Below are 27,451 nucleotides of genomic sequence, written 5' to 3' on the forward strand. Positions count from 1 at the left end.
AACTGAAGGCTGTTATCTCCAACTGGAGTTAACTTGTATCTGTTGTTGGCAACACAAAGTAGGTCAGGTTTATGGGAGGGATAAACTAAAGATCAACGACACCCTATCATTAGAAAATGATACGTGGATGTCAAATATGCACTGAAATATAAACATATGAATTTTCCCTCTTTCCTAAATGCACAAGTTCATTAGTATTTTATAATCAGGAGAATTAATTATGGGAGAGGGACATATAATTTTAAACATCAAGAAAATGATCAAGTTAGTCATTTCCCCTACATTTACTCTGCAAAGGGAGAAAAACTTTTCACCCATTTCATAATTTCCAAGGACAAGGACACATCCAATAACATTTTAAAGACAGCTAAGATTCACATTACATGAAATGCCTACTGTGTGCATCTTGATCCAACTTTTTGTTTTAAGCTCTTTTAAGTGAAAAATATTCCCATGTACTTCACTTTTCTTAAGTGGACAGATACATGTGTAAAATGTTTTTAACAAATCAAGAGAAGACAAATATCTTTGACTTTTTTTCTTCACTGATATATTCCAAGCATCTAGAAAGCATCTGCCACTTAGTAGGCACTCGATGTAAATGTTTTGAATGAATGAATGAATTGAAAACTTGATGATAATGATAGGCTAAGGAAATTCTCTCTTCTCATAATGTTATCTATTTGTTTCCATTCATACTGTCATGCCTAAAGTCAGGATGACTATCTACATCTCCATGAAACAGAAGCCAGTAAGTCAATAATAGGGGCACAAAAATCATTCATTATCTGCTCAAATTTGGAAGTCTCCACTCACTGTGACAGTTTCTCCTCCTCAACTCAGAGCAATCGGGGTCTATCTATGCCACATGTTAGCTACAGCTTTAGCAGTTTAGTCTGTTGTTTGCTAACCCACTTTCCAATATTTATAGTTCACATATTTTAAGGCATTTTACCTTTGCATAACCCAGCATTATCATGCGCACCAGGACCACATTTATATGCACTCCGAGGGACTCATCATGGTAAATTTCATTCACCTAAGAAACAAAAAAGATAATTGCTAAAGGAGAGGCAACAGAAAGGGTTTCCTGAGATGCACAACATTTAAGGGATCAGCCGTGTAAAAGTATTGGAGTCAAATTACTTTCTCTTTCATTGGATTTAAATTGAACTCTGAAATGAAGTCATTTACTTTTAGCTTTGGAACAATCTTTGGATGTGTGAATTTCTGATCTTATAGACTCCACAGTAACAGGAACATAGAAAATATGCTCAAAAAGGGCTTCATTAAACTATTGTAGTACTAGAAGCAGTATGATGCAATCCACACATAACACTCACCAAAAGCAACCGTGGCAGGGTGACTCTGGCAAATCATCTGCTGTCCTGTGAGTTGGCTGCAATCGTGGTGGGGGAATACAGCCACTAGGCCCACTTGGGTGCCAGGTGGAAGTCCTTCAATATTTGAATTACTAAGGTGACGGTACAAGTGCTTATCAGATGAATGTCAGTCTTAGATGTAGCTCAGAAGAGCAAAGCTGAGTACTGCTTTTTTTTAAATTTTTAAAGTTAAGTTGAAATTTCTAAAAGTGATTTGGTATACTTTATAATCATAGATATTGGAATTAACGCCACCTCAGAGGTTATAGCCCAACTCTGTTTTTCACAGATGAGGAAGAGAAAGCCTGTAGAAATTAACTGACATACAAAAACACACAGTGAGCTATTGGCAGATATGAATCTAAAGTGGACTGCAACTGTATCTTCTTATTAAACTAGTGCAAAACTAGTGCTGGTGAAACATGCTTAGCAACTTGGCAAATGCTAGTGGGAACGAGAAAGGTGGAGTCAGGCTAGGATACAAAGTTCTTAGCTGTTCCCAAGAACAAGAACTCAACACTTGTCACAATGACTAAAAGAGGGATGGAAAACTAACTGCAACTCAACTTGAGATCCAGGAGATTTGGACAGTAGGCATAGCAAATCTGAAACTTGCAGAGAAAAGATAGGCATAATCTCCCAGGGAGCAGCTTTAAAAAATAAATATAACTCAAGAATGAAAGAATGTTCTAAAAAAAAGAAATTCACAAATCATGCAATTTTGACTTGCCACACTGACCAGAAATTTCAACTGAAATGTTTCGAGAATCCAATGTGATTGTACAGAACACTTTGAAAAATCAAGGCCTTGAATGTAGACTGAAGCCATTCTTACTGAATTTGTCTATGGCACAAAAAAGGAAAGAACAGAAAAGATGCAGGTAAAAAATATAACTAAAGTAGAATATACTAAAGATGACAAAGTGTAGTTTAATAACAAAATATGTAAAGTCCTTTTAAAGTGGAAAAATGCATGTATATATACATGCATACATTTGTAAATACATACACATGTACATGCAGGCACATGCATACACACACATGTGCATAGAATGTTAAGCTCCAATTTAATACCTGTCCAAGATAAGCCAAGATGTAAAAGTAAAAATCTGCACCACACTCTTGCATTTCATAGATGTGCAGACAGGCAGCTCATGCCTGAGTCGTCCCACTCTAGGCTAGCGTATACCTGAAGTAGTGAGTTCATTTTTCTGTACCGTTCTTATGGCAGAGGTATTTGACAATACATGACTGCATCCAGAGAAGATTAAAGAGCAAGAAGCCCAGAAAATATGTCATATAAAGAACAGCTGGGGAGACACAGTGGTTAAAAGCCTAAACACCAGACATTAACAGTCTCAGATAAATCCTGGTTCAACCCTTCATTGCTTGTGAGATCTTCACCTTTCTGAGCCTCTATTAAATGGACATAATAAAACTACTATAGCACAGACTTGGGGTAAGAATTAAAAGATTTAACTCATGTAAACAAATTGCTAAAAAATGTTATTAGTGTGGAGGGGTGTTTAAGGACATTAGAATATGGAAAGCGGAAAAGAAAAACCTAGAAAGAACACTTAATAGCTGTCCTATGGAAAAAGGGGTAGATTTATTCTGTGTTATCTATAGAAAACAAAAGCAAAAGCCATCCACGTGATTAAACGGGTAAATTCCAGCTCAGTAAAAGGAAAATATGAATGGTAGACAAGAAGCTGTGATTTCTTATGGCTTTTTTGGTCAGGGGCAGATTCTCTTATCTTACGCCGTATCTCACACCGTCTAATTGAAGACTGAATCAACCTTTGCACCCTCCTCTTCTGGATTAATTATCTGATAACAAATTCCTAAGTTTTATAGTTCCAATAAAAGTAAAAAGTCCAAAGCCAGACCTGTCACCAACCCATTCAGAGACTCATGGTTGTCCCAAGAGGCTTCTTATAAGGCAGCTGTTTCAAATTAGACACGTGGCTTCGCGCACCAAATTATAACATGGACTTAGTTTAATGTAGTTGAAATGTAAAAAGCATTCGATGTTAAAAGAAAATCGTTGAAAGCAATGTTAGTAAATAAATCAAATTGAAGAACGATATAACTTAAAACTAAAGAGAAGTAGCTAGGTAGAAAAAAGTGAGTTAATTTCCAGAGAAGGAGGAGTGAGAGGGAACAGGAGGGTCCTGTGGCCAGTGCAGAACAGCAGTGACAACTATGTCATGACATTTATAATGCATACGTAAATGTGACAGGAAACACCTATGTCAGAAAACGTTAGTATCATAAAATGAAGGCAAGACGGCAATAACGACAAATAGCTTGTGACGCTTGAGTTAGCATAAAATGTACATATAATCATTCTAAATTAGCAAATTCATTTGCACTTGGTGAATTTTAAAATCAATGCGGCACCAGGAAAGTATAATCCAAAATTATTATTCCCAATATTAACATTATATTATAAAATGAATAAGAGAACTCTGTTTTGAATATCAAATTGACCATTCAACACTCAGACCAGTCGCTTCCTCGCCCAGTGTGGTCCCAGCACAGAGCACCGGGGAGTTCGGAATGATACCCGCTACTGCCTCCTCTCCGCAGAGCCTGTCGCCCTGTGCCACGACTTTGCACCGACTTTGGGTGCATCCCCGACCTCGGGTGCATCCCCGACTTTGGGTGCATCCCCGTCTGAGAGGGTGCGGAGGTCAGTGGAGGAGCCGGGCGTCTTCCTGTGGGTCAGTGCACACTGTGCTGGCTGGTCGGACGTGCAGGGCCACCAGGCGCTCCATTCCCTGTTGTCTATCTCGCGCTCTCTAATCTTTGTGATCCTATCTCCCATTCACCTTTTTTTTTCTTTTCCCTGCGCTCTGTGTCCCACACTGTTTTTCTGCAGATTCACAACGCTGTCATTGGGCGGGGAGCTATCCACTCCCGTGTAGTCCTCTGAGTTCTTCACCTTCTTCTCTGGGAGCAGACAGCCAGGAGGTCACCACCTATCTGCCATTTTTTTTTTTTCTTAGATATTTAAAGCCCTGGATTCTGGTCCCAGTTTGGCCACTGATAATCGTAATCGTACTAGCTCTGCTTGCTTCACAGGTTGTTGCTCAAATCAAGCAAGATGGCACACGACTCTACTCAGCAAAATGCAAAGTACTTTACCACCCATCCACCTGTTCATGCAGGAAGTTTTAAAGATCCGTGGATGTATTTTTATAATCTACACGAAAAGATCAAGAGAAACAATTGTTCCCCATCATGGTTTTCACTGAAAGGGACCTCAAGACTCTTCTAGTTGAAATTTGTTAAATTCAGTTGAATGAAAGATATAGCTTAAATCATTAGGAACATTAATTGGAAAAATCATTTGACGCCTTAATAATTTTTTTTCTCAAAAACAGTCTAACTGTTGTAGAAAAGCTCCTTCCAGCAGATGGCAGCATGTACGTTTTGGGAGGGTGGTAAAGGACAAGAAGCCACTTAATACACCTGAACGTACTTAGGCACCAGTCAGTGGGTCTGCCTTCTCCCATATTTACACACAAATACAGTAACTTCCTTACAATTAAATAAGAATTTTAAAACATTATAACCTGAGGAAAATGCTACATTTTGAATGCTTACACACTTGACTCTTAAAAGCAAAGAAAAATATTGAAAAAAATCTTTATTTAGATTTTTTTCATGTCATCTGATTACAACTTTATATAAGAGGCAGAAAGAAATCTCCAGGATCTGGCTGTTTTTAACACTCAATAAATGACACATAGAAACAGCTAAAAGTATTTCAGACTGAATGAACAATTTAAATCTGTCAAGATGAACTAAAATAATATTGGTTAAGAAAGTATTTTTATAACTTTTAATGGAAAGAGAAGCAATTTTTTAAGTAAAAGCAATATCAACAACAAACGAAAAGAATAACTAAGATACAGAGAACTTTCCAGGTTCTAGAAACTGGTTAAACACTTTACCCATATTAATTCAAGTAATCTTTGCAACAACTTTGGATATATTATTATTATATCCATTTTACATCTTAGGAAACTGAGGCCTGAAGAAATTAAGTAACTTGCCCAAGGTTACACAGTTAGCACACAGACCCAGGGATGAAAACCTAGGCAGTGTGACTCTAGTCGGCAGTTGTAACCAAACTGCTACAACTGTGCAGACACGCAATCACTACGCACAGAATCTGGTTTTAGAATAATCAATCGCGTTCACTACTATTTAAAAATATGGTGTGGAACCATACTGAGAAAGGGAACTTAAATTTTTCACTTCCTTTTAATAATCTTTCTTCATGTAAATTTTAAGGAAACGATTTGGACTCTGAATTTAATATAGATAAGACATTCTTGCTGATTAATAATTCTAAAAAAATACTGAGGAAAAGTAAAGAGAAGTAGAGAAGATCAGTGGAAAAACTGAATCAGAAAAAAAAAGATAGGGTAAAATGTATAACTCATGTTTTTGGTTTTAAGAAAAGCATTCTAAGAAGTCATGTATTTGATACTACGTAATGCAAATCAAAGTACATCTATGCAAAACTGAATATCTTTTCATGGGAACCAACACATTGGACCATGGGTAGATTTTGTATGAGGTGTTTAGGGTTGAGCCCAAAGTCTTTATTAAATTACTTGAAAGAAGGGGTAAACAGAACATTAATTCAATTTTCAGATGACCTTAAATCAGAAGAGGTTGCCAATGATGTGGAGGGGGAAGAAAGGTAAAATCAAATCAAGTATTCCTTTCCTTGAAAGGAAAATTCCTTCCAAGTTTGTTCCCGGACGGGACAAATTCTCCCAGGACAGTTCCCTGGCAGGATAATCTGATCTGCTTTGTCTGACTAGCTGATGAACAGCTTTATCTGGCTTCAACAAAGCAACATTCATTTTTCCTTCAGATGGGTGGATTAGGTCTTGAGACGCAGTCTAGCTTAGTGGTTAAGAGCATGCGCTCTGCAGCCAGACGGCCTGGATTTGATCTTCGTTATGCGACCTTGGGCATGTTATTTGTCCTGTGCCTCAATTATCCCATCTGTGAACTGGGATAATGACAGTATTGTCTTCACAGGATTGTTGAAAGGAATAAATTAGCTCATATATATACAGAGCTCAAAATGGTGCTTGGCCTTTGGAAATGCAAAAAAATAAAAATGGTTAGCCATAATTATTGCTATTATTCACATAGAAGCAAATAAATAGAGTGTGTGTGTGTGTGTGTGTGTGTGTGTGTATGTATATATTTAAAGAGACTTTTGGTTAACTTAAGGTAAATAAGTAATGACAAGATAGCCTGGGTGATTCTGGCTGGATATGAAAGAATTCTAAAATGGACTGAGAAAAAATATGACTCCGTCCAAACTATCTCTTACATAGCTGCAAGCTGCAAACACTTACCTACTTGGATTTCAGCCCCATACTCTATTCCTTTTACTCAGAGTAGATAGCTGTCTCCCAATCTGCCAACTCTTCTTCCCTCCTACGATCTCATGTTAATAATAATTACTGTTTATTAAGATTCTTGTTAAATATTTATTGAACAGTTGCTATGTGCCCAAATGTTCTAGGGGTGGGGAATGGACCAGTAAATGAATTTGAGTCTCTGTTCTTATCAAGCATATATTCTACTGGGCAAAACCGGCTATAAGCATGAAAAATAAATAAATACAAATAGACATGTAGGCAAGGTCATGTCAAGTGAGAATAGGTATATGAAGAAAAATAAATGTGAGTGATGAGATAGAGTAGGAGGGGCAGAGGAAGAGAATGGGCATTATTATACTGTATCTATACAGTAGTCAGGGGAGCGAGATCCATGGACAGGAGGGATGTGGTTATCTGGCCACTTGGGGAAAGAGCAATCCAGGCAAAGAGAAGAGCAGGTGCAAAAGCTCAACATACATTAGCAAGCTCAGAACCCTGTAGAGGAGAGACCTCCCTATTAGAGAGGCTGACAGCCAGAGAAGTGATACAATATTCTTTCCAAATGATTAACAGAGCCAAAGTTCAAACAAGCGTATATGATGCCGATTGCTTGTTCTCTTCTTGCAACTACCTTGTCTGCCGCCTTCTTTCCTGTCACAGTGAAAGCCCCAAATCTCTACGTTCTTTTAAGGCTCTTTCCCATTTTCTTAAAAATATTTGCTCCATAAAATCAACTCTCCACACTCCTTATTTAGTCTCTCCCTTTCTGGAGTTACTCTTCTTCTTTTATTATTAATAACATTTTCAACTTTCCTTCATGTGAAAAACATCCACCTACAATGTTTTCTGGTATTTGGTACCATTTACCACTATATTCTTCAAAGATATTCTTCTGTTTCTTTAACAATATTAGCTCTGGTTTCTCTGCCTACCCCATAAATGTCAATGTTGTTCAAGGTTTTGCTTTTCATCTCTATTGTCTTCTCACATGCTCTCCCTGCATTATTTTGTTCACTGCTGTTTCTCCAACCAATACCTATAGGCTTAAGAATTCAAAATGCTCATGCATCTAACACTGATTCATCTCTCTCGTGCCCCAGAATCATCTGTTCAACTCTAGCAACAGGCCTAACTATTTAGAAATATACCTAGATACCTCAAAGTGCACCCACCTTTTCATGAAAATCTGTTCTTCTCTTCTAAACATTCTATCACAGCCAAAGACTAAATCATTCTTGATTCCTTCCCCTTCTCCAAGTACTAGAGTCAATCTGCTGCCAAGTCCTGTAGGCATCTCTGAAATCTGTCCACCTTCACATCCATTCAACTCACTAGGAATGATGCAATAACTTGTTAAAACTTTTGCAAATGTTTGTATTTGGGTGATCTGGGCACATTTCAGTAGCTCTCCAGAAAGGAAGACTGTAAAGGTCAGATGGTTGTTTTCAACAAGCATGAGTCTATCCTTTTACGTTAATTATTCTTTTACCTCATCTAAGCATCAAAGAAGCTTTGGGAGGACCAAGCACAGGCAGTCAGCTGTCGGGCCCTACAGACTCTTCTGGGCTTTGTAACAATGGATACGTGCCAAAAGCCCAGGTAGAATTGTTTCTCTTCCTTCGAGATTGAAAAAGATGGCTCCCCTGGTAAACTAAAAACCTTTTCTATGTTTTAGGACTCTGGGAAAAATAAAGGCTGGAGCAAACTAGGGAAGGATAGGGTCAGTCTGATATCTGCAGTGTAAGAGAAAAGAATGTATGAATTTCAGGAAGGAAATTTGGGATTGCAGAACCAAAGAAGAAAGGGGAGAGGAAACTGAGATGCTTCAGTAAAAACCATAGAGACCTCATAGGCAGCAACACCAGGGATGTCATGCTATGTTAATGTAACCTGTGATGTGAGGACTCACTTCTAGAATGACAGGTTCAGGATATTCCTGTGAAGATGTGTATATTTACATAAGCGGTGCCTGAATCAACTTGCGCTCACTGTCGTCTGTCTCTACAACCTGGTATGTTCAATCCACACTGGGAAAATTAAGACGGTTTGTTGAGGTAGGGAAGTATAGTGTACACAACAAAGAGTTTGGACCCAGGTGGACCATGGTTCCTCCCCTAATTCTGTCACTTATGTGTCTATGTTCAGGGCAGTGTCTAAGAGTCTCTCTCCTCCAAATCATTCTAATGCATCCAGAATTCTCTTTCTAAAATGCAGACTGATCAAGTCACTAATCTTTAAAACCCTTTATGACTCTTCATTAACAAGATGAAATTCAAACTACTTAGGAAGGCACATGCAATTTTCTAAAGTTAGTCCTTGCTCCTCTAACCAGTCTTCTCATCTGCCATCTCTCCTTAATACCTTCCAATTTTACCATGCAGACCTACCTGCAGTGGCTCCAAAGACACCATGAACTAACACTTTAGTATCCTGCTACAAGCTGCTCCCTGTCTTCCAAGACCTGTCTTCCCCTTTTCTAGCAGAGAAATAGATTAAATATATTTGTGTCCAAAAGGTGGCTACTTTGCATGCGAATTTAAAATAGCAGGTAAACCAAAACGATTTAACATTACTCCTGACATATGCTGCATTTGAAGTTCTTTTTTTCTCGATTACACTTAAATTATGATTAAGTTAAAATTAAATATTATTTGAATTTTTAAACCAGTCTCTCCTCCCAATAATCCTGTCTTCTTTGAATGATTAGCATTACCACATCATCATTATTTAAGACTACTTTACAAACCGTAAGTCATTTTTAAAAATTTACCTCAATTTTATTAACATTTTAAAGATTTCTTCCTTTAGAAAAATGGCAATAACTCTCATTTGCAAAATAGTTGAAAAAATATATGATAGCCAATAATTATTAATTTATTTCTTAAATATTGCTTTCATTGTATCATTGCGTTTGTCATTTATTTCCTCCTGTTTTGAGTCCAACATTTCTGACTCCCAAGATTGTTCATAATTTACCTCTATATTATTTATATTCATTTGTTCATTTATCCCTTCTTTAATTATAAAGACATTCAGCACTTAGTAATATAGGATCTCTTTTCAAGATAAGGAAGTATGAAATAAGAAACATAAACTTCCCTTTTAAAAAAAAGCTCAGTTTAAATTAAAGGGATGCTATGAAGCAAATCACCTGGACCTAAAAGTGCTTCCTTAATTCAGGAACTGTGTAGCAAACATCATCTGGATTCTGATAGGACAAGTAAACTGACAACCAGGTAAACTAAAGGAAGAACGAATTTGCGACTAGCCAACTAGGGCAAATGATTTTAAAGGAGATCATGAGCTTTCTCTACCATAGGAACACGTTTCTCCCCCATCAATGCAAACAGTATTTTCTGCTGTCAGTTTTCTTCTACAGTTTTTGTCTGAACCTCTCTGACATTTCAAGAAAGCCTCTATGTCTGTGTCTATGCATAAAGTCTCCATGTCTATGCAGCTCTCAAGTTTGATGAACCATGACTTTAGACAACCATGAGAAGTCACAAAGCATGGCTAGCATAGGAGATAATTATTTGGACACTGTTAGGGAAAAACTGAATTTTCCTAGCCTTGAATTTCCATGAGGCAGTCTCATTAGAACATCATTGTTGGTCTCCTTCCTGCCTCTCACTTCTCCCCGACTGATGAATTTGAGAAAGGGTTAAGAGCACGTTCAGGCGAGTGTTTTGGATCTAACAGTCTGCAACAGGGCAATGGCGGGTTGGGGTGGGGGAGGGATTCAGTCTTTGTCTGCCTTGTCCAAAGCTGTCTGTCTGACCCTAGGAAATTATCCAGTGGAAGAGGGATGGGAGTTGTGAGTAAGACTTTAATTTAGAAGAAGGCTTCTAAACCTCAGCACTGTTGACGTTTGGAGCCAAATAGTTTACAATTCTGTGTTGTGTAGGGCTGTACTACGTGTGGGAGGATGTTTAGCAGCGTCCCTGGTCTCCCCCATGAGTGGCGGTAGCACGCCCCTCCCCTACCCAGGGGCAACAACCCAAAATGGCTCCAGACTTTGCCAAATGACCCCAGGAGCAGAGGTGGGGACAAATTACCCTCAGTTGAGAACCACTGATTTAGAATAACGAAAATCTTGCGAATATATACTTGGCATGTGAAATTCTGCTCTCATCAATAATAAAAATATTTTATTCTTCATCTGTGTAATTTCCATGTCTTTTTGCAGTGGGTTATGAACTTGAGAAGAAAAGGGGAGGAGTGTTATTATTGCTTCTCCAAATTGCCTACCTCATTAATTGCTTCAGAGGCAATGAATTTAAGTTTTAAAAAATGATTTTCTTCTGCAGCTCCATTCTCTGATACTCTATTAACTCCAGAATAATTTAGTATTTGAGACAGAGTCTTAGTCTATTACCTGACTTTTTTAATGCACTTAAAAACAGAAGGTCTTTTGACTGTTATAAAATGTAGCACTTTGTTATTTCTTTACACCCTCAAAATTATACTTAACTGTCTCATGAATATATCTATTCCTACTTTCCTGTCAATAGATTCTACCAAGAAATGCTTTACAGTTTCATGTACTCTTTAAAAAACACAAACAAGGCAAAACAAAAAACAACAACAGAAAAATCCCTAAAGACACAGTTCAACTCCTAGCTTCTTTTTTTTTTTTTTATTTCAGCTCTTCATGGGGGTACAAAAGCTCAGGTTATATACATTGTCCGTGTCCCGCCCATCCCCCTGAGTCAGAGCCTCAGGCGTGTCCATTCTCCAGACAGTACGCCTGGCACTCACCATGTAGTCATACCTCCAACCTCTAGCTTCTTGATGAATTATAGAACTAATGAACATCTTGTTGAATCTTTCAATTTGTAAACATGGAAACTAAATCCTAGCAAGCGACATAATTTGTTTAAGGTCATAGAGCCAACCAGTAGTAGGGCTAGAACTAAAGTCTCACCCTCCTAAATCCCAATTTAATACTCTCATCACTTCATGATTGAATAGCTATGGTCAAATTTCTGTTTTCTAAAGTGTTAATAGCACTTATAGTGCCTACAGTATAAGTTTTAATAATAGCATACCTTTTATTGCTTAATTTTTCTTTCTTCTAATTTTCCCATGTGTTACATTTTGTCTTCAACTAGTTATAAGTTCTGCGAGGACAAGGACCACATCAAATCTCTGTTGCATTATTCCAAGAGCCTTTCATGGTTCTGAGCACCAGTTTGGGGCCCAATAAGTTTATCCTGATTGATTGGCTGCCTGACCAGAGGCAGGAAACGCAGCCCAGGGACACAATGAATGATATAAGCGAGGATAGCATCTCCATAGAAATTTTTAAATTTTAGATAACTTAGGAAGTAAAATCTGACACGGAAAACTAAACTGTGATTGTCTATTTATGCATGTATATGTACAGAGTGCATGACTTTTAATTACTCATTTTATTCTCTCAGCATCCCCACTATTTTCTCATTATCCAGATAAGGGGACTGAAGCAGGCACATAGAGTCTAAGTAGCACGCCCAGGGTTACACAACTAGCAAGTTATACAAAAATTAATAGTCAGGAGTTGAAAACATTCATATGATTCATTAATGATGATCCTCTATATGCATCTATTGCCAAGGCTAGTAATTTGTTTTCTGTGTCGTTTGTTCTTCCTAACAGGAATTAGTGCCAATGAACAAAAAAAAGTGTTTGAATTTCTTTTGTTATTTGTTTGTTTTTGTTTTTGAGACAGGGTCTTGCTCTGTACCCAGGCTGGAGTGTAGTAGCACGATCATAGCGCATGGCAGCCTTAAACTCCTGGGCTCAAGGGATCCTCTTGCCTCAGACTCCCAAGTAGCTACAACTATAGGTGCACACTACCACATCTACCTAATTTTGAACTTTTTTGTAGAGACATGGTCTCTCTATGTTGCCCAGGCTAGTGTTGAATTCCTGGCTTCAAGCAATCCTCCTACCTCAGCCTCTCAAAGTGCTAAGATTACAGGTGTGAGCCACCCCGCCTGGCCATGTTTGAATTTCTATACTCATTTTCTATTTCACACAGATATATGGTATATGTGTAATTTTATAAATTGACATCTCAATGAAACAAATATATTTAACAAAATATATTTAACAGATAGACTTAAACATTAGCATAAATAAAATCAGGATTCATGAATTTAAGAGTTTTTCTTCTCTAGTATAATTATTTGAAATCTAATCTTAAGCATGGTGGAAAAAAAGGTAAACAACATAGATACTCAAAGAAGTTAAATTAAAAAGCAAAAGCCAGGAGTAGGAGTGTAGAGAAAGACAAGAAAGAATATGCTTTGGTAGTAAATTATAATATGTATGTGAGATCAATTATAATTATCAATTATAATATGTATACTGTACTGGCACAAGGTAAAATAGAATACACCAATATCTCGATTACCTTTTAGAAGTAAATGGTTTATATTATTATTATTTCTCCTCAATTGATCGCTGCCAATCCAAAAGAAAAAGAACACCAGTTTGAGAATGTTGTCAAATTTCTTCTGCATCCGATTAAAGCTCATTAAGGAGAAATAAAGGAAAAATTTAAAGAGCCCTTTAGTGACTGCTGTACAGGAATATGCTAATAGTTGTGTGTTTCGTAACTATATTACCACCAGTATTATAATGCTGAAAAAAATCACATTTGTTAAAAAGCTGTTAACAACAAGAATCCACACAGTTAAACATAAATCACTCTATATTCTCCTGAGACACAGAGTGATGCTGGCAAGAACTATTTCATCCTTCACAGTCCCCATCAAGGCAAGCGACCAAAGTCCTGAGAGTTTTGATCATCCCCAGAACAAAATGAAATGCATAATGCATGTTCTAATTCCATACCATCATGGCTTTTTAAATTTATGATTTTCCCTTGAGGACAATGGAAAACTCGTTCATCAACCAAAAGAAACTTTTGCTTCATGCCCCCTTTATTTCAGCATTCTTGCATTTTAAATACAGTAGACTGATATTTCAATTTAATGTAGTTAGATACACATTTTGCACTTGGGGCACAGTTATGGAAGATCTCACAACAAAACAAGAAAAGTGAATTAAAAGATCGAAAAGCCTCAAAAAGGAGCCACTACTCACAATGTTCATCAGGGTGAGGAGGTAGTTTTGGACGTGCTCTTTGCCATGGAAACGGACCACAGAGTCATCCACTCCCAGCAGCACCTCGATGTTGTAATCGTTCTCTCCCGCGTGTCTGCGGCGCCTCATGGTTTCATTCAGCTGCTGTCCGATGTCGCCGTAAACGGTACCGAGATCCTCAAGGCCTTCCAGATCCGACTCTATTAAGAAACAAAAGGAACCCAGGAATTTCAGTTTCCCCAGTGGGCCTTCTAATAACCGCTTAGAAACAAAGGATCTTCTCAGGGGCCTATCATTAAAATCCATAAGCACCGAGATGCCACTTTTCAGTTTATTCCTTGAATAATACGCACATGCATATGATCAGACAGATCTCCTACAAATTCAACACAGAACAGCAACACTGAGGGTAGAACAATAATACTGTACAGGGGCCAGTGCCACCGTGGCGGACTGAGTGTTCCCTGACACAAGAATGACTCAGTCTTTCTCCCAGATGTAACCCCACGCACAGGAAAGGCAGTCGGGGTACAGAACACGTGCTAAATAGTGATTGCATAAATTGAGATTGTAAGTAAAAATCACATGTCAGTATGTTCACCGTGGTTAATTTACATTACTAAAACCATAGAGTATAGAATTTGTGTCACATACATTTAAATCGCTCCTCCTTCCAATAGCCTTAATTTAGAAATCAAATTATAGCATGACAACACAACAGCATCTAGTGACATGATTATCAGTCATCATGCATTACTTTATTTCTTCTGAGTATGGTCGTCTAGTGAATGCTGCTAGGGAAGAAGTAGATAGTGAGGTATATCCACTTAATACTACAGTTCTCCATATTTGTACTGGCCATCATTTCGATAGCTGGTCATTTCAGTTGCTATACATCTGAATCTGAGATAGCAAAGTAAGAAGTCAGTCAAGAAATGACCTATATCCAAGGAAAAATGAAAGTATAAACAATTTCTTATTTTATGGAGTTCAAGGAATTTAAATTTTTCATTTTCCAAATAGACATTTCATACACACAAACATGCACACAGCCCCCACACAAATATGCACATATACATATATACATACATTTATATAGAGAGAGAAAGAGTGAGAGAGACATTATTAGGTTTTGATGACCTAGATTATCTGCCTTCAGATGACTACAGAAAGAAAAATTTTGGTGAATTAAAAAACAGAATCTATCATTTTGATACTAAAATTCAAAATTCTGGTACATGAAAACTAAAAATATATTTGTCTCCATTTGAAGTATATAAAACTCGAAAAGGAATTTATTTTATAAACTGCCTTGATGTCTAAAACAACCGCATACCTAAATACAAGTTTGACAGAACCAACTCTGACTCACGCTTTATATGGAGGTTTATTTAATGCTGTCCTGGGGCCTGTAAGCCACTGGCATCAGCAGCTGACATTAATAAATAGGTATTTTCCTCTCCACCTTTGTGGTTTTAATAAAATTGAGGTGGAAAAAAAAAGAAAGGTGTCTCTTGGCTAGGAAGATGGATGATCAAGCCCTAACCACACAGGATTAGAAGTAGTGGAGTATAGATCCTACTCACACTATTTGTACCTTTCAAAAATACATAGAAACACCCCCCCCCAAAACACACACACACATACACAAGTAGGGGCATAAGCTCTAAATATGAGTACTCAGGTTTGGAAGCTATACTGTAATTCACTTTGATCCAAGCCCAACTGCTAGCTCATTAGTTGGAAATTTTCTCCTCACCAAGGAATCACATTGGCTCCACAATTCATAAATAACTCTAACCATCACCCACATCAAACAGAAAGCTTTCCTCAAAAGTTGCTTTCAAGAGCTACAAACCTGCACTGAGGGCAAGAAACGACACCTGCACCCAGCTCCAACCTCATGTCTTTTCACACACTTGAGAATGTGAAAGGTTGAAATAGTAAGTGTACAAATAGGAAATTCAGACGTGAGCTCCCAGTTCCAAAAATGGCCCTTTTTGGCAGAACTCTCAGAGACAACGTCCAATGGAAATATACTAGCAACCTCATCAGATCATGAATCCTGATGTATGAATGAAGAAGGCTGAATATTTATTTCAGGAAGACAGTTCATTCTGCTCTAACACACCTTTGGTTTGGCCTTTGCATCCCTCCTTAAATAGGTGGTTTTATGGTGAGAGAAGAGACCTCTTTTTTTTATTGCATAAGAAACCTGGGAAAGAAAAAGGAAGCCTTTTTAAATCGAGAATACTTTTGTCCCTGTTTTCCCCTGGGCTGTGCAATTTCTTTCCATGTTTCCTAAACTGGGCAATGTCAAATATTTCAAAGAAAGACACTGGGATAGCTTCTGGCACTTTTTACTTATACGCATCATTTTAGTTATAGACGGCTCTGAGGCTGTGAAATATCTTCATTCACAACGAATTTGTCTCAGTATGCTCACTTCATAATATAATGGTCAAGTGATTAGTAACATGAGCTTTGTAATCAGACATATCTGGCTTCAAATCTTCTTAGGTGTACATCCCAACAGTGTGATTTTACTTAAGATGTCTAATCTCTTTGATGCTCAGTTTCCTCCTATATAAAATGGGATAATACCTATGTTTGCAGCTACTATAATGATTTGGGTTAATAATGCTAAAAACACTGAGCACAGTGCTTAGAAATAAGTGTTCTACAAATAGTACTTACTGCTACTACTTATGATGATGATGGTTTTCTCATTACGAGAAGCCTTGGAAAGATACAAGTACTGATAATGTTCTGAATCTAGTACAAATACACTGAAGTTGGAATGCCATCTTAAAAGCGTACTGTGATAGAGACTGTAATAGAATCATCTACCCACTATCCATTCCCTCCTAAGGAGAAAAAAGTCAATTTTATTGGAGGTGTTAATAAACCCAGCCAAAGTCATTTCCAGTCCGCTTTGTGACTAATGATTACATGTGATTAAGGATCAGCCAATGAGATCTAAGTAGAAGTATTGCTTGTATCTTGGTGGCTTACATAGAAGACTTCTATTGGCTAATACAGAAGGCTTCCATGAAGGCAATTCATTCCAGTAGGTGTACCCCTTTGGCTTTCCTTCAATATTCCTTCCTGCCCCCTGGCATGTGGAGATGTCAGGAGGCATGTCAGATGTCCATGAGGTGATCTTAGGATCAAGGCACATGCTGAATATGGTCGGGTCACTCCATTGGGAAGAGTCTGACTCTCCAACGACTGTGAAGCTACCGTACCAGCCCTGGAATACCTGGTACCAGACTTCTCTACACATGAGGGATGATACTTTTGTCACCTTTAGGCCACCATTCTGATAAGTTTTCTCTTATATATCACTGAATCTAGTCCTAACATATATGACACTGACAAATTTTAATTATATTGAGTAGATTTCCCCTGTACTCCTACTCTCTATGGGTTCGTGTTAATAAGCGAATGATAAAGTAAGATTAACTTTGCCAAAATATGCCATAGCAGCTTTCTTTGTAGTGTATCTACTTCAGAAAATGAAGACGTATCATATAGTTTTGCAGTAACAATAAATACAGAATGAGTCTATATGTAGAAATTTAGCATTCTTCATGAACAGAATATTGTTATGAAATGAAGTAACTGGAATACTACATGCTGGATTTTCCAAGAGTAGGTGGAGATCATGCAATCAGCTAAAAATAGGTGTAAAGTCCAACAAATGTCATCTATTAATGTCAGAAGCAGAGAGCAGTTAATATAAATCATCGTGTTGACCTGTTTGTATCATCCAATAGTGATTTTTTTCACTGACATCATTTTTTAAAATTTAAATTAAAGTTATCACTTCCTAAAAGGATAAAGTAAAAGCATCTCCATATACATGGGGGCACTATTCTACCAAGATATAAAATGTTTCTGGGAAAAGCAGCTGTATCCTTCACAAAGTGGGAAATTCCATAATGATAGTTCAAAGAACTATATTCAGGCCAATTTATGATGTCAATTCAGAAGTTTCACTAAGTAAGTGAATTGAATGAATATTAGTTTCCGTGATTTCTTTTCCCCAGAAGTTCTAATTCTAAAATGCATGTGTTTGCTTTTGTTCTTACTGACTACCGTGAGGAATTAACATATGGCATTTTTAAATGGAAAATTTCTTACTTTTTAAGGAAAAAAAAAGTTCTTATGCTTTGGGTTTGTGATCATTAGCAAATAAAATTTTAAGTCACCCAATGTCTAAAATACAAGCTGAGACTTTCGATAAGAATCTTCTATATGTCACTTAGAATGTTTTTAGCTACAAAAAAAATTTTACTTAAAGTGTTTTAAGCAATAAAGAAACATATTAGTTCGCCTAACAAGAAACCCAGAGGTAGGGTGATTCCTGGATTTATCTGTGGATAGATCATCAAGGACCCAGTTCTTTCCATCTTCCCATATCCTGCCATTCTTGGTGTACAAGCTTTGTCTTCAACTTAGCTCCTTTTGATGATTTAGAAATGGCTGCACCATTTTAGCATCATAGCCAGGTCCAACAGATTGTGTCTTCCTGCCTGTCTTTCCTAGCAAGTGGGTAAACACCTTTCCTAGAAACCCTCTGGCACATTTAACCACATGTTTCCGTGGCTACAATCGAATGACATGCCCACGTAAAAGTCATCCACAGATAAGAATGGAACCCCACATCTACTTTAGACAAATCAGAAATCAACCTCTGTGACTGAGGTCCCCTCCTCTGAAGCCCATGTTTAAGAGAAGTGTGAGTTCATGAATAATACTCAGGCTCTATTAAAAAAAAGAAAAAAGGAAGGGTAGGGGCTTGAAATAAAAGAGGAGGAGGAAATGAATGTTGTATGACATGCAACCGACCTTGCTGACTTCCCGTTTTCAGATCTCCCTCTCCCCTCATCCCTCAGTAACAGTCATCTACTAGTCTCTTTTATTCTATCTTAGTTTGCATCAATGCATTTTGTGTTTAACCTATTTGTCCGGAGATCACTTCTGCATTCTTTGGAATGTAAATGCCATTCCCATAGTAGTGGATTCTCAACATTGTGGCTCACTCAGCCCCACTGCAATTATTTCTTGAATAAATCACTGAAATATTTGAGTATAAGCAAGACTGTCATATAAAGTATAGAATTCCTGTTAAATTCAAATTTAAGATAAATAACACTTTTTTAAGTATGTCTCAACTGTTGCATGAGACATAATACTAAAAACCCACTCATTGTTTATCCAAAATTCAAATGTAATGAGAATGCTATATTCTTATTTGCGAAATCCAGACACCTTAGATTTAGGGAAATTATCTTTCCCCAGGGAATACATGCAGGTACATGGACTTATATCCTCCTCATGTCACTTTCTTACTCCACCCTTCTGTCTTCAGTTCCAGCAGTGGACATTGACCCAGGCACGGCCAACTAGTATGTACAATTTCCTTGACTCCAGTAATGCGTTAATAGATGGGCAAATAGCCTAAATCATGCTAATGAAACTATGACCTAGGACGTTTTTATTTGGAGCTTATAGAAATAAGAGGTTCTTTCTGCTAAGCTTGAAACTGGCAGAATATAACAATGTAGGTTCTTGGGGCTGGCATGGGAATAGTCGTTGGTTTAAGTTTAATGCAAGAAGAGGAAAGTGGAGACTACTGATAGAATAGATGATACTCCAGTGCTGAACTCCAGGCTGACTTTGAACATCTGAATTCAGCTATTCATTCTTGAAACCTTAGTCTTTTCAGTTTCATGAACCAATAAAGTACCACTACCTCACTTTCTTCTTTTACTGCTTTTTTCCCTTTTGCTTAAGACAGTTTGATGTGAGCTCCTGACAGCTGAATCTAAACAAAGCCTAGCTCTGCATAACTCTCTCTTCTCCCATACTGTGTCCTGTGAATTCTGGCCACCTTCATCTCTCTAGACTTTCAGCCCTGGCTTCTTAGCTCAGATCTTTCAGGCCCCACCTGGGTTCCTTTGCCCTGAAATTCACACTAGAAACCCTTAAGACAGTGAACTGGAGTGACCCTGAGGCTCACCTCATTGGTTTTTCATCTCTCAGAGTCATTATCATTCACTGATATCCAGTGTTTTGCAAACTGTGCTTTCATATATTTTGTTCATTTCTGGTTGTTTAAAGCAAGAGAATAGGCTGGGCGCGGTGGCTCACGCCTGTAATCCTACCACTCTGGGAGGCCGAGGCGGGAGGATCGCTTGAGGTCAGGAGTTCGAGACCAGCCTGAGCAAGAGCGAGACTCCGTCTCTACTAAAAAATAGAAAGAAATTAACTGGACAACTAAAAATATATAGAAAAAATTAGCTGGGCATGGTGGCACATGCCTGTAGTCCCAGCTACTAAGGAGGCTGAGGCAGGACGATCACTTGAGCCCAAGAGTTTGAGGTTGCTGTGAGCTAGGCTGACGCCACGGCACTCTAGCCTGGGCAACAGAGTGAAACTCTGTCTCTAAATAAATAAATAAATAAATAAATAAATAAATAAATAAATAAAATAAAGTAAAGCAAGAGAATAAATCCAGTCTCTTTTTTTCTACCTTGGCTGGGAGAAACAGTTCACTTAACTGGGTTTTGCTAAGAACATATGGTGCCTTAGAAGCTTGGATTTACAGGCAGGTTACTCTATAACATGTCTTAAAATTCCAGCAGCCATTCAGCTTTCCCTAAATGATTTTCTACACACATTTGCTTAGACTTGAGGAAGTTCAGTAGTAGTGAAATATTCAGTGTAAACACTGACAATGCCCTTTTAATAAAACATTATACTTTTATGAGACATTAAATCTCCTTGAATATGTCCTTACAACACACAGTATCTTATGGAAGGGAGAGCAATTAAGGTTGAGCAGCATTTAGCAAATCTCAAAAACAATTATATTCACCTTTCTCATAAGAGAATGGAAACTTCTTTGTTCATTAAAAGCTGTATGAACCAAAAGGTACTGTAAACGTGTTTATAGCAAGAAACTGTCTTCCAAGAGTGGCCAGAAGAAAACAAGTTCTTGTTACTTAGCACAAACATGGAGGCAGTTCAAAAAATTAAAACCTTCGCAAACATAGGTATCACCTTACAGTCCAAAGAACACGATGTTTGAAATATTCACTGAGCATGTTTTGCTCTGAGTTTTTTAGGAATTACAAACTAAGTTTTTAAAAATCATATTTAGATGATAGAAAATTGGGGTAAACTTCAGAAAGTCATACTACAGAAGTGAAGGCAAGAAATAAATTCTATCCACTAAGGTTCAATGTGGGCCATTTCTTAAAATTGACAAGAACAACAACAAGCAGGATGAAATGCCTTACTCAAAAAAAGGTCATCTTGTGACAGGTTAAAGAAAGTAGCACAGCAATGATTCATGGTGCAGTAGGTCTTGTTACATCTAGATTCATCTTTCTAGATTTTAGAGATTCTTTAAACAGTTTTAGTCTAAGAAACCTAAACATTTACATGTTCAATGCAAATTGAGGAATGACACATTTGACAGGTTGTCATGGATATAGTGAATATCTTTTACCACTGTCATCAAAGTCAATAAATACTGATGTTTTCTTCAAACACTAGAAGGGAAGCCCAGACTACAGGTAGCAAGTCTATTTCTAAGTGAGAATGTGATTTCACATCTCAACTCATTTAGTGCTTTTAAATATATAACTGATTCTGTAACACAAGGAAAATCTTCACAAATGAAAATGTTAGAATTGCCAAAAAGGTTCATTACCACCTTCCCTCCCACCCTCTCCTTTTCTTCCTTTCTTCCTTTCTCTCTCTCTCTCTTTCTTTCTTTCTTGCCTCTCTCCTTCCGTTTCTTTTCCCTTTATGCCCTCCTTTCTTTTTCCTTCCCCGTCTCCTTCTATCTATTTCCAAACATTTCTTAAAAATTTTGTCAGCATAAACCCTAATCTAGCTTCTACTAACAAAATATGAATAAACCCAGCTCTGTCACTGAGGAGGTCACAGCTTGATAGGAGAGAAGGATGTGTAAACAGATACTTTCATACAAGATATGTGTCTAACCGAGGAAAACACCGTTTACCTAGAAGAATCTGAGAATGTTTCAACAGAGGTGGTGACATCTGAGCTAGATTTTAAAAGACACACAGAAACTAGACGTGTAAAATAGGGAAGGCCTTTCCAGGCAATGGGCACAACATAAGTGGAAGACCTGGAAACTTTATTTGGTGGGGGGAACAGAATTCAAAGAGGATGGAGCAAAAACTAAATGAAGATTTGTGTTGGGAGATGTGGTTGTCAAGGGAGGTTGAAGTAAGATCATGAAGAATCTTAAATATCTTATGAACAGGCTTTGGCCAGTTTTTCTGGGGCAGTTCTGTGTCATGCTAGTTATTCTGGCATAAATATTAAAAATGTTTTTGTTTGTTCTCAAATGTTTCTTAATTTGAACAATACATTAGTGATTATCCTCCTCATAGGATCTTTCAGTCTCAGAATGCGATCTGTAGAAGTTAAGATTGAATCCATATAATTCTTTTTTATGTACTTGTCTTCAATGAACACAAGGAGAATGCAATAACAGGGCTACCATGTTCTTGTTGCAGTGAGGATCTTTCTTAGCGGAGGACACTAGAATGCTGAATATGGTTATTTGGCAGTCGTCATCCATTCCACCCTCCTTGGGGTGTGCTCCTGCAGATACTGGAACTATATTCACCAATGTACTTGCAGTTAGGATCCCAGATGAGAATCTGATTAAACCAACTGGATGAACTCATGTGTGATTTGGAATTCAGAAGTGGCAACCATGGTGGTGGAGACACTGTAAAGACAGGGGTTTTCTGCAGCAAGGTCCTAGGTCTGGTTCCTGGCTGTGTGCATGCTGAAAGGAATCTGGTGCAGTAGCAGCAGCGTGTTATTCTTGGATAACATCTTTCGTGGCAAGCTGTTGAAGTCAGCAGGTCCTGCGGCAGCTATCCCATTCTCCTTTCCCTGACTTTAGCAGAAATAGCAGCTGCCAGGGTGGGCCAATCTTCCGTACTGTTCTGGGAACTGGTCCTGGAGCTCAAGCCTAGAGGCTACTCCTCCAATTCTTCCAAAAATTTAATGTGCACTTAATTCTTTATATTAAATCCTCTCATGCTTAAAATAGCTAGTGTGGTTTCAATTTCCTGGAACTGAACCTTGACATATATATGGCAAGTTATTTAACAAAACTGGGTCTCAAATCCACATCTATATAATAAGAAGATTGGACTATTCAATGACTTGCAAAATCCCTCCTACCTCTAGAATTCCATTTCTGTGATTTTTCGCTTTTGTGGAGTTTGTTTGACTAATACCTCTATTTTCTCTCCTACATTCCTTAGCAACTGCTTCCAATCTGGCCTTTAGCTTACTGTTCCATATAACTGTTTCACTCAGTCATCTATTAATACAGTTTTAGTATTTATAAAATGTATCAAAAGGCATAGAATGTGTATAAGGCACAGATGAGAGTTCACTCAGTCATTTAACAAACACTTATTAAGTGCCTTCTATGTGCCAGGTGCTTTCAAGTATTAATAACATTGTGTTAACTCCTTGACTTAGCCCAAGCATTTGTTTAGATAAAACATTCCTAGAAGTACATTTATCTTCATCTGGTTTGTAATTTAAGTTTCACTCTGCAACCTGTAGATACCCCTCCCTACCCCTCTCCATTCTGGGCTTCAGTCAGTATTGCTGCTTCTTTGTGGATGTTGATCAGGATTTCCCCCCATATTTCTAGACCACTGTCTCTGTTTCTAGCCCATTTTGCTTTCTTCAACAGAGTGAATCATCACACATTCTCTTCCCTGATTCAATCTTTCAACTCTATATTTCATTCCTTCCACTCTCAGTTTTCCATATGTCTCTTTAGGTAGGCCTTAGTAAGATCATGTTCTCCTCACCAATCGGTTGAGAGTAACTCCAAGGTCTATTGCTTTTTGCAAGTAGTCCCTTGGACAAGTCATTCAATCAGAAAGTTCTAATGCATTTTTATCCTAAATTATATGACATTTCTACATCAATGTCCCAATGTCTTCTCATATTATTCTCAAAGCATTAACTTATCTTAACGTAATATATCCTTCAACAATCTTCTTGCACTACCTCTATAAGCAATCAAAACCCTGAAGTCATTTTTACTTTGCTTATCAGGCCATTACAAATTCTGATAATTGTTGATACATAATGTTCTTAGATTTGCCATTCTATCTTCATTTCTGTGTCTAGCATCATATTTCAGGTTCTAGACATTAGACTATGTCTTCTCTTTCTATCTTCTACACTTACCCTATATTCCGCCACTTAAATTATCTTCTTTAAATGTTACTCCAAGAACTTTGGATATTGCAAATTTCCTTCCTTTCCTGATTAAATCGAAACCTTTTGGCACTGGCCAAATGTCTAACTACCTAAACTATTTATCACCTATTGTATTTTCGTTTTATTTTTTTGCTTGAATAGTTAAGCTAATTGTTTTTCATTATAGTCTACTCATTTTTAGCCGTTTTACTTATTTCATAAGCTTAGAAAGTTGTCCACTTGAACAAATCTTTAAAGGAACTGCTCAAAGTCTTCCCTGTGCCAAGGGACCAGCTTCTGTCACCTCATCTAACTCTAATCAATATATTCAGCAGTTCCAAAGCACTTTCTACTAAAGTCTGTTAATTCAAAACCGCAAAAAAAGGCGGGGGCAGAGTTCAAAGGTAAATTTGTATATTATATTTTTTCCTATTGTTTAATGGACATCAGAACAAAGAATAGTCACAGGTAATAAAACTCACCACGGCACATAACTTCATGTAACAATGCTATCCCCACTGTGGTGGCATTAAGAGCTAATTAAGTCATGAAGGGATTAGGACCCTTACAAAAAGGGCTGTGGGAGTGAGTTTGCTCTCTGCCATGTGAGCACACAGCACTCAGCCCGTTTCTCTTCCATCTTCCATCATGTGAGGGCAAAGCAACCGACACCATCTCGGAAGTGGAGAGCGGCGTTCACCAGGCACCACTGTTGGTGCCTTGACCTTGCATTTCTCAGTCTCCAGAACAGTGAGAAATAAAGTTTTGCTCTTTATAAATTACCCTGTGTGTCGTATTTTTGTTATGGCAGCACAATGTACTAAGTCAAGCAATAAGTCTGAAAGCTAGGCCTGTTCTGTATAGCATTTGTAATAGTATAGCTACGCTCATGTAAGTGGCCTATGATATGCGAGAGTTCACACGCCTTCGTCCTATCTGCTTTGGACTCTCATTTACATTGACTCCACAGTACTGTAGACACAGGGACATAAATAAATGTTCTTGACTGCAGAATATTTTTGTGATTTAAAAAAATCTGGTAATCAGTGATTGAGTCCTTTAAAAAAAGGGGGGAAACTTGTTAAAAAAAAAAAAAGTCCAATGAGCCTGAAACACAGTAAGTAATGAATAAATGTTTGTTAACCAAATAAATAAGTGAACAAATCAGCAGGTAAATGGTTTGGTTTTAGGGGAAATGAGGTTGTAAATGGATCATAATGTGTAAATGTGCAAATTATGGAAGAATGAATAAAGAAAACATAACAAACTGTCACTGAAGTTTCTAACAATATTCAAAGTGATAATGTAAACAAAAACTGGAGATAATTTATACCTCCAAGAGTAGAAGTATAATTCAATAAACTATGTCTTATCATAATACACACAGAGGCATACAGTATTATTATATATTACATATTATGATACATTCTTTTACACACACACATCAAAAACAGCCAATCCTCATTATTCATGGATGCTGTATTTGTGAATTTGTCTACTCACTAAAAATTTTTTGTAACCCCCAAGCCCATACTCACAGTGCCTTCAGAGTCATCTCAGACATTCAGAAAGTGGTAAAACAAAACAAAATTCAATATGGCAAGAACATAAAAGATAAAAGAATTATTTTCTATAAGGATGAAATAAATGTGGTACAGTTTTCCTGATGATATCATTGTTTCAATTGTTTATATAGCAAATCCAAAAGAATCTACAGATTAACTGTTAGAATTAATATATGAATTAAGCAAGTCACTGAATATAAAGCTAATATACAAAATCTTTTGTATTTTATATATTAGCAGCAAACAAAGAGCAAAACAATACTATTTTTAAAATTATCAAAAAAATTTCTTGGGAAAAATGTAACAAATATGTGCTAGACCTCTGCACTGAAATCTATAAATAAACATTACTTAAAGCTAAACGTTACTGAGCCACCAAGCTAGAGAAAATATTTACAATATATATCTGAGAAAGTGTTCATATTTAGAATATATAAAGTACTCCTACCAAACAATAAGGACAGATATCCTTAACTTTTAAAAATATCTTTAAGCATGTACTTCACAAAAATAACATTTAAATAGCCAATAGAAATACGTATAAAGGTTCTCAACATTTCTAGACATCAGAAAAAAACAAATTATAGCCAGGTAAAACATACCTGCAGCAATGGCTAAAAGACAATATCAAGCATTGAATAAGACTAGGATCAACTTGGAACTCACATACACTGTAAGTGGTTTGCATATAGGTACACTTCTTTTTAAAACCATTGGCATTATCTACTAAAGTTGAATATATGTATACCCCATGACATGACAATTCTACTCCTATGTAAAAACCAAACAGAAATGAGTGTACATGTATACCTACCATAATACCGTATAAAAACATTCATAGCTTTTGTAATAGCTGAAACTGGAAAACAGACTAGATGAATAAATTATGGTAATTTCATACAATGGAATATAGTATAAAGCAATCACAAGAACAAATTGCTACTACATGCAACAACATGAGTAAACCTTATAAATATAATGTTAAGTGAAAGCAGTCAGAAGAAAATGAGTAAATACTGTATGATTCAATTTATAGCATATATATAAATATATTTAATTTATAGCATATATATGAGACATAATTTCATGAAAAGGCCAAACTACACTGTGTTGACAGAATTCAGAATAGCGATTACTTTTAATGAAGCAGATAGTACAATACAAGCATCTGGGAGGCTGGAAAAACTCTATAATTCAATATGCTTGATGGTTACGTTATAAAAATTCACAGAGCTAAAAACTTAAGATCTGTGAACTTTACAGTAGGCATACTACAGATCAAGAAAAAAATTACAGCAGGCGCGGTAGCTCACGCCCGTAATCCTAGTGCTTTGGGAGGCTGAGGTGGGAGGATCGCTTGAGGTCAGGAGTTCGAGACCAGCCTGAGCAAGAGCGAGATCCCGTCTCTACTAAAAAAAAAAAAAAAAAAGAAAGAAATTATCTGGACAACTAAAAATATATAGGAAAAAAAAAATTAGCCGGGCATGGTGGCACATGCCTGTAGTCCCAGCTACTTGGGAGAATGAGGCAGGAGGATTGCTTGAGCCCAGGAGTTTGAGGTTGGTGTGAACTAGGTGATGCCATGGCACTCTAGCCCGGGCAACAGAGTGAGACTACGTCTCAAAAAAAAAAAAAAAGAAAAAGAAAAAAATTACAAAAAACACAAAAACATTTAAATATAAATCTATTCTATCATATGGCA

General features: G+C 37.2%; 1 protein-coding gene across 1 annotated transcript in view; it reads right to left on the reverse strand.

Annotated features, from left to right (window-relative positions):
- The window catches only part of ADAMTS3 (ADAM metallopeptidase with thrombospondin type 1 motif 3), a 198,614-nt gene that overhangs the window by 39,899 nt on the left and 131,264 nt on the right, over positions 1 to 27,451 (reverse strand). The window contains exons 5-6 of the mRNA XM_045531009.1: positions 13,895 to 14,094; positions 956 to 1,039 (exon numbers count right to left, since the gene is read on the reverse strand). Coding sequence (XP_045386965.1) covers positions 956 to 1,039; positions 13,895 to 14,094 — 284 coding nt within the window. The remainder of the gene's footprint in view (positions 1 to 955; positions 1,040 to 13,894; positions 14,095 to 27,451) is intronic.

The sequence above is a fragment of the Lemur catta genome, chromosome 19 (genome assembly GCF_020740605.2).
Source record: "Lemur catta isolate mLemCat1 chromosome 19, mLemCat1.pri, whole genome shotgun sequence".
NCBI classification, from domain to species: Eukaryota; Metazoa; Chordata; class Mammalia; order Primates; family Lemuridae; genus Lemur; species Lemur catta.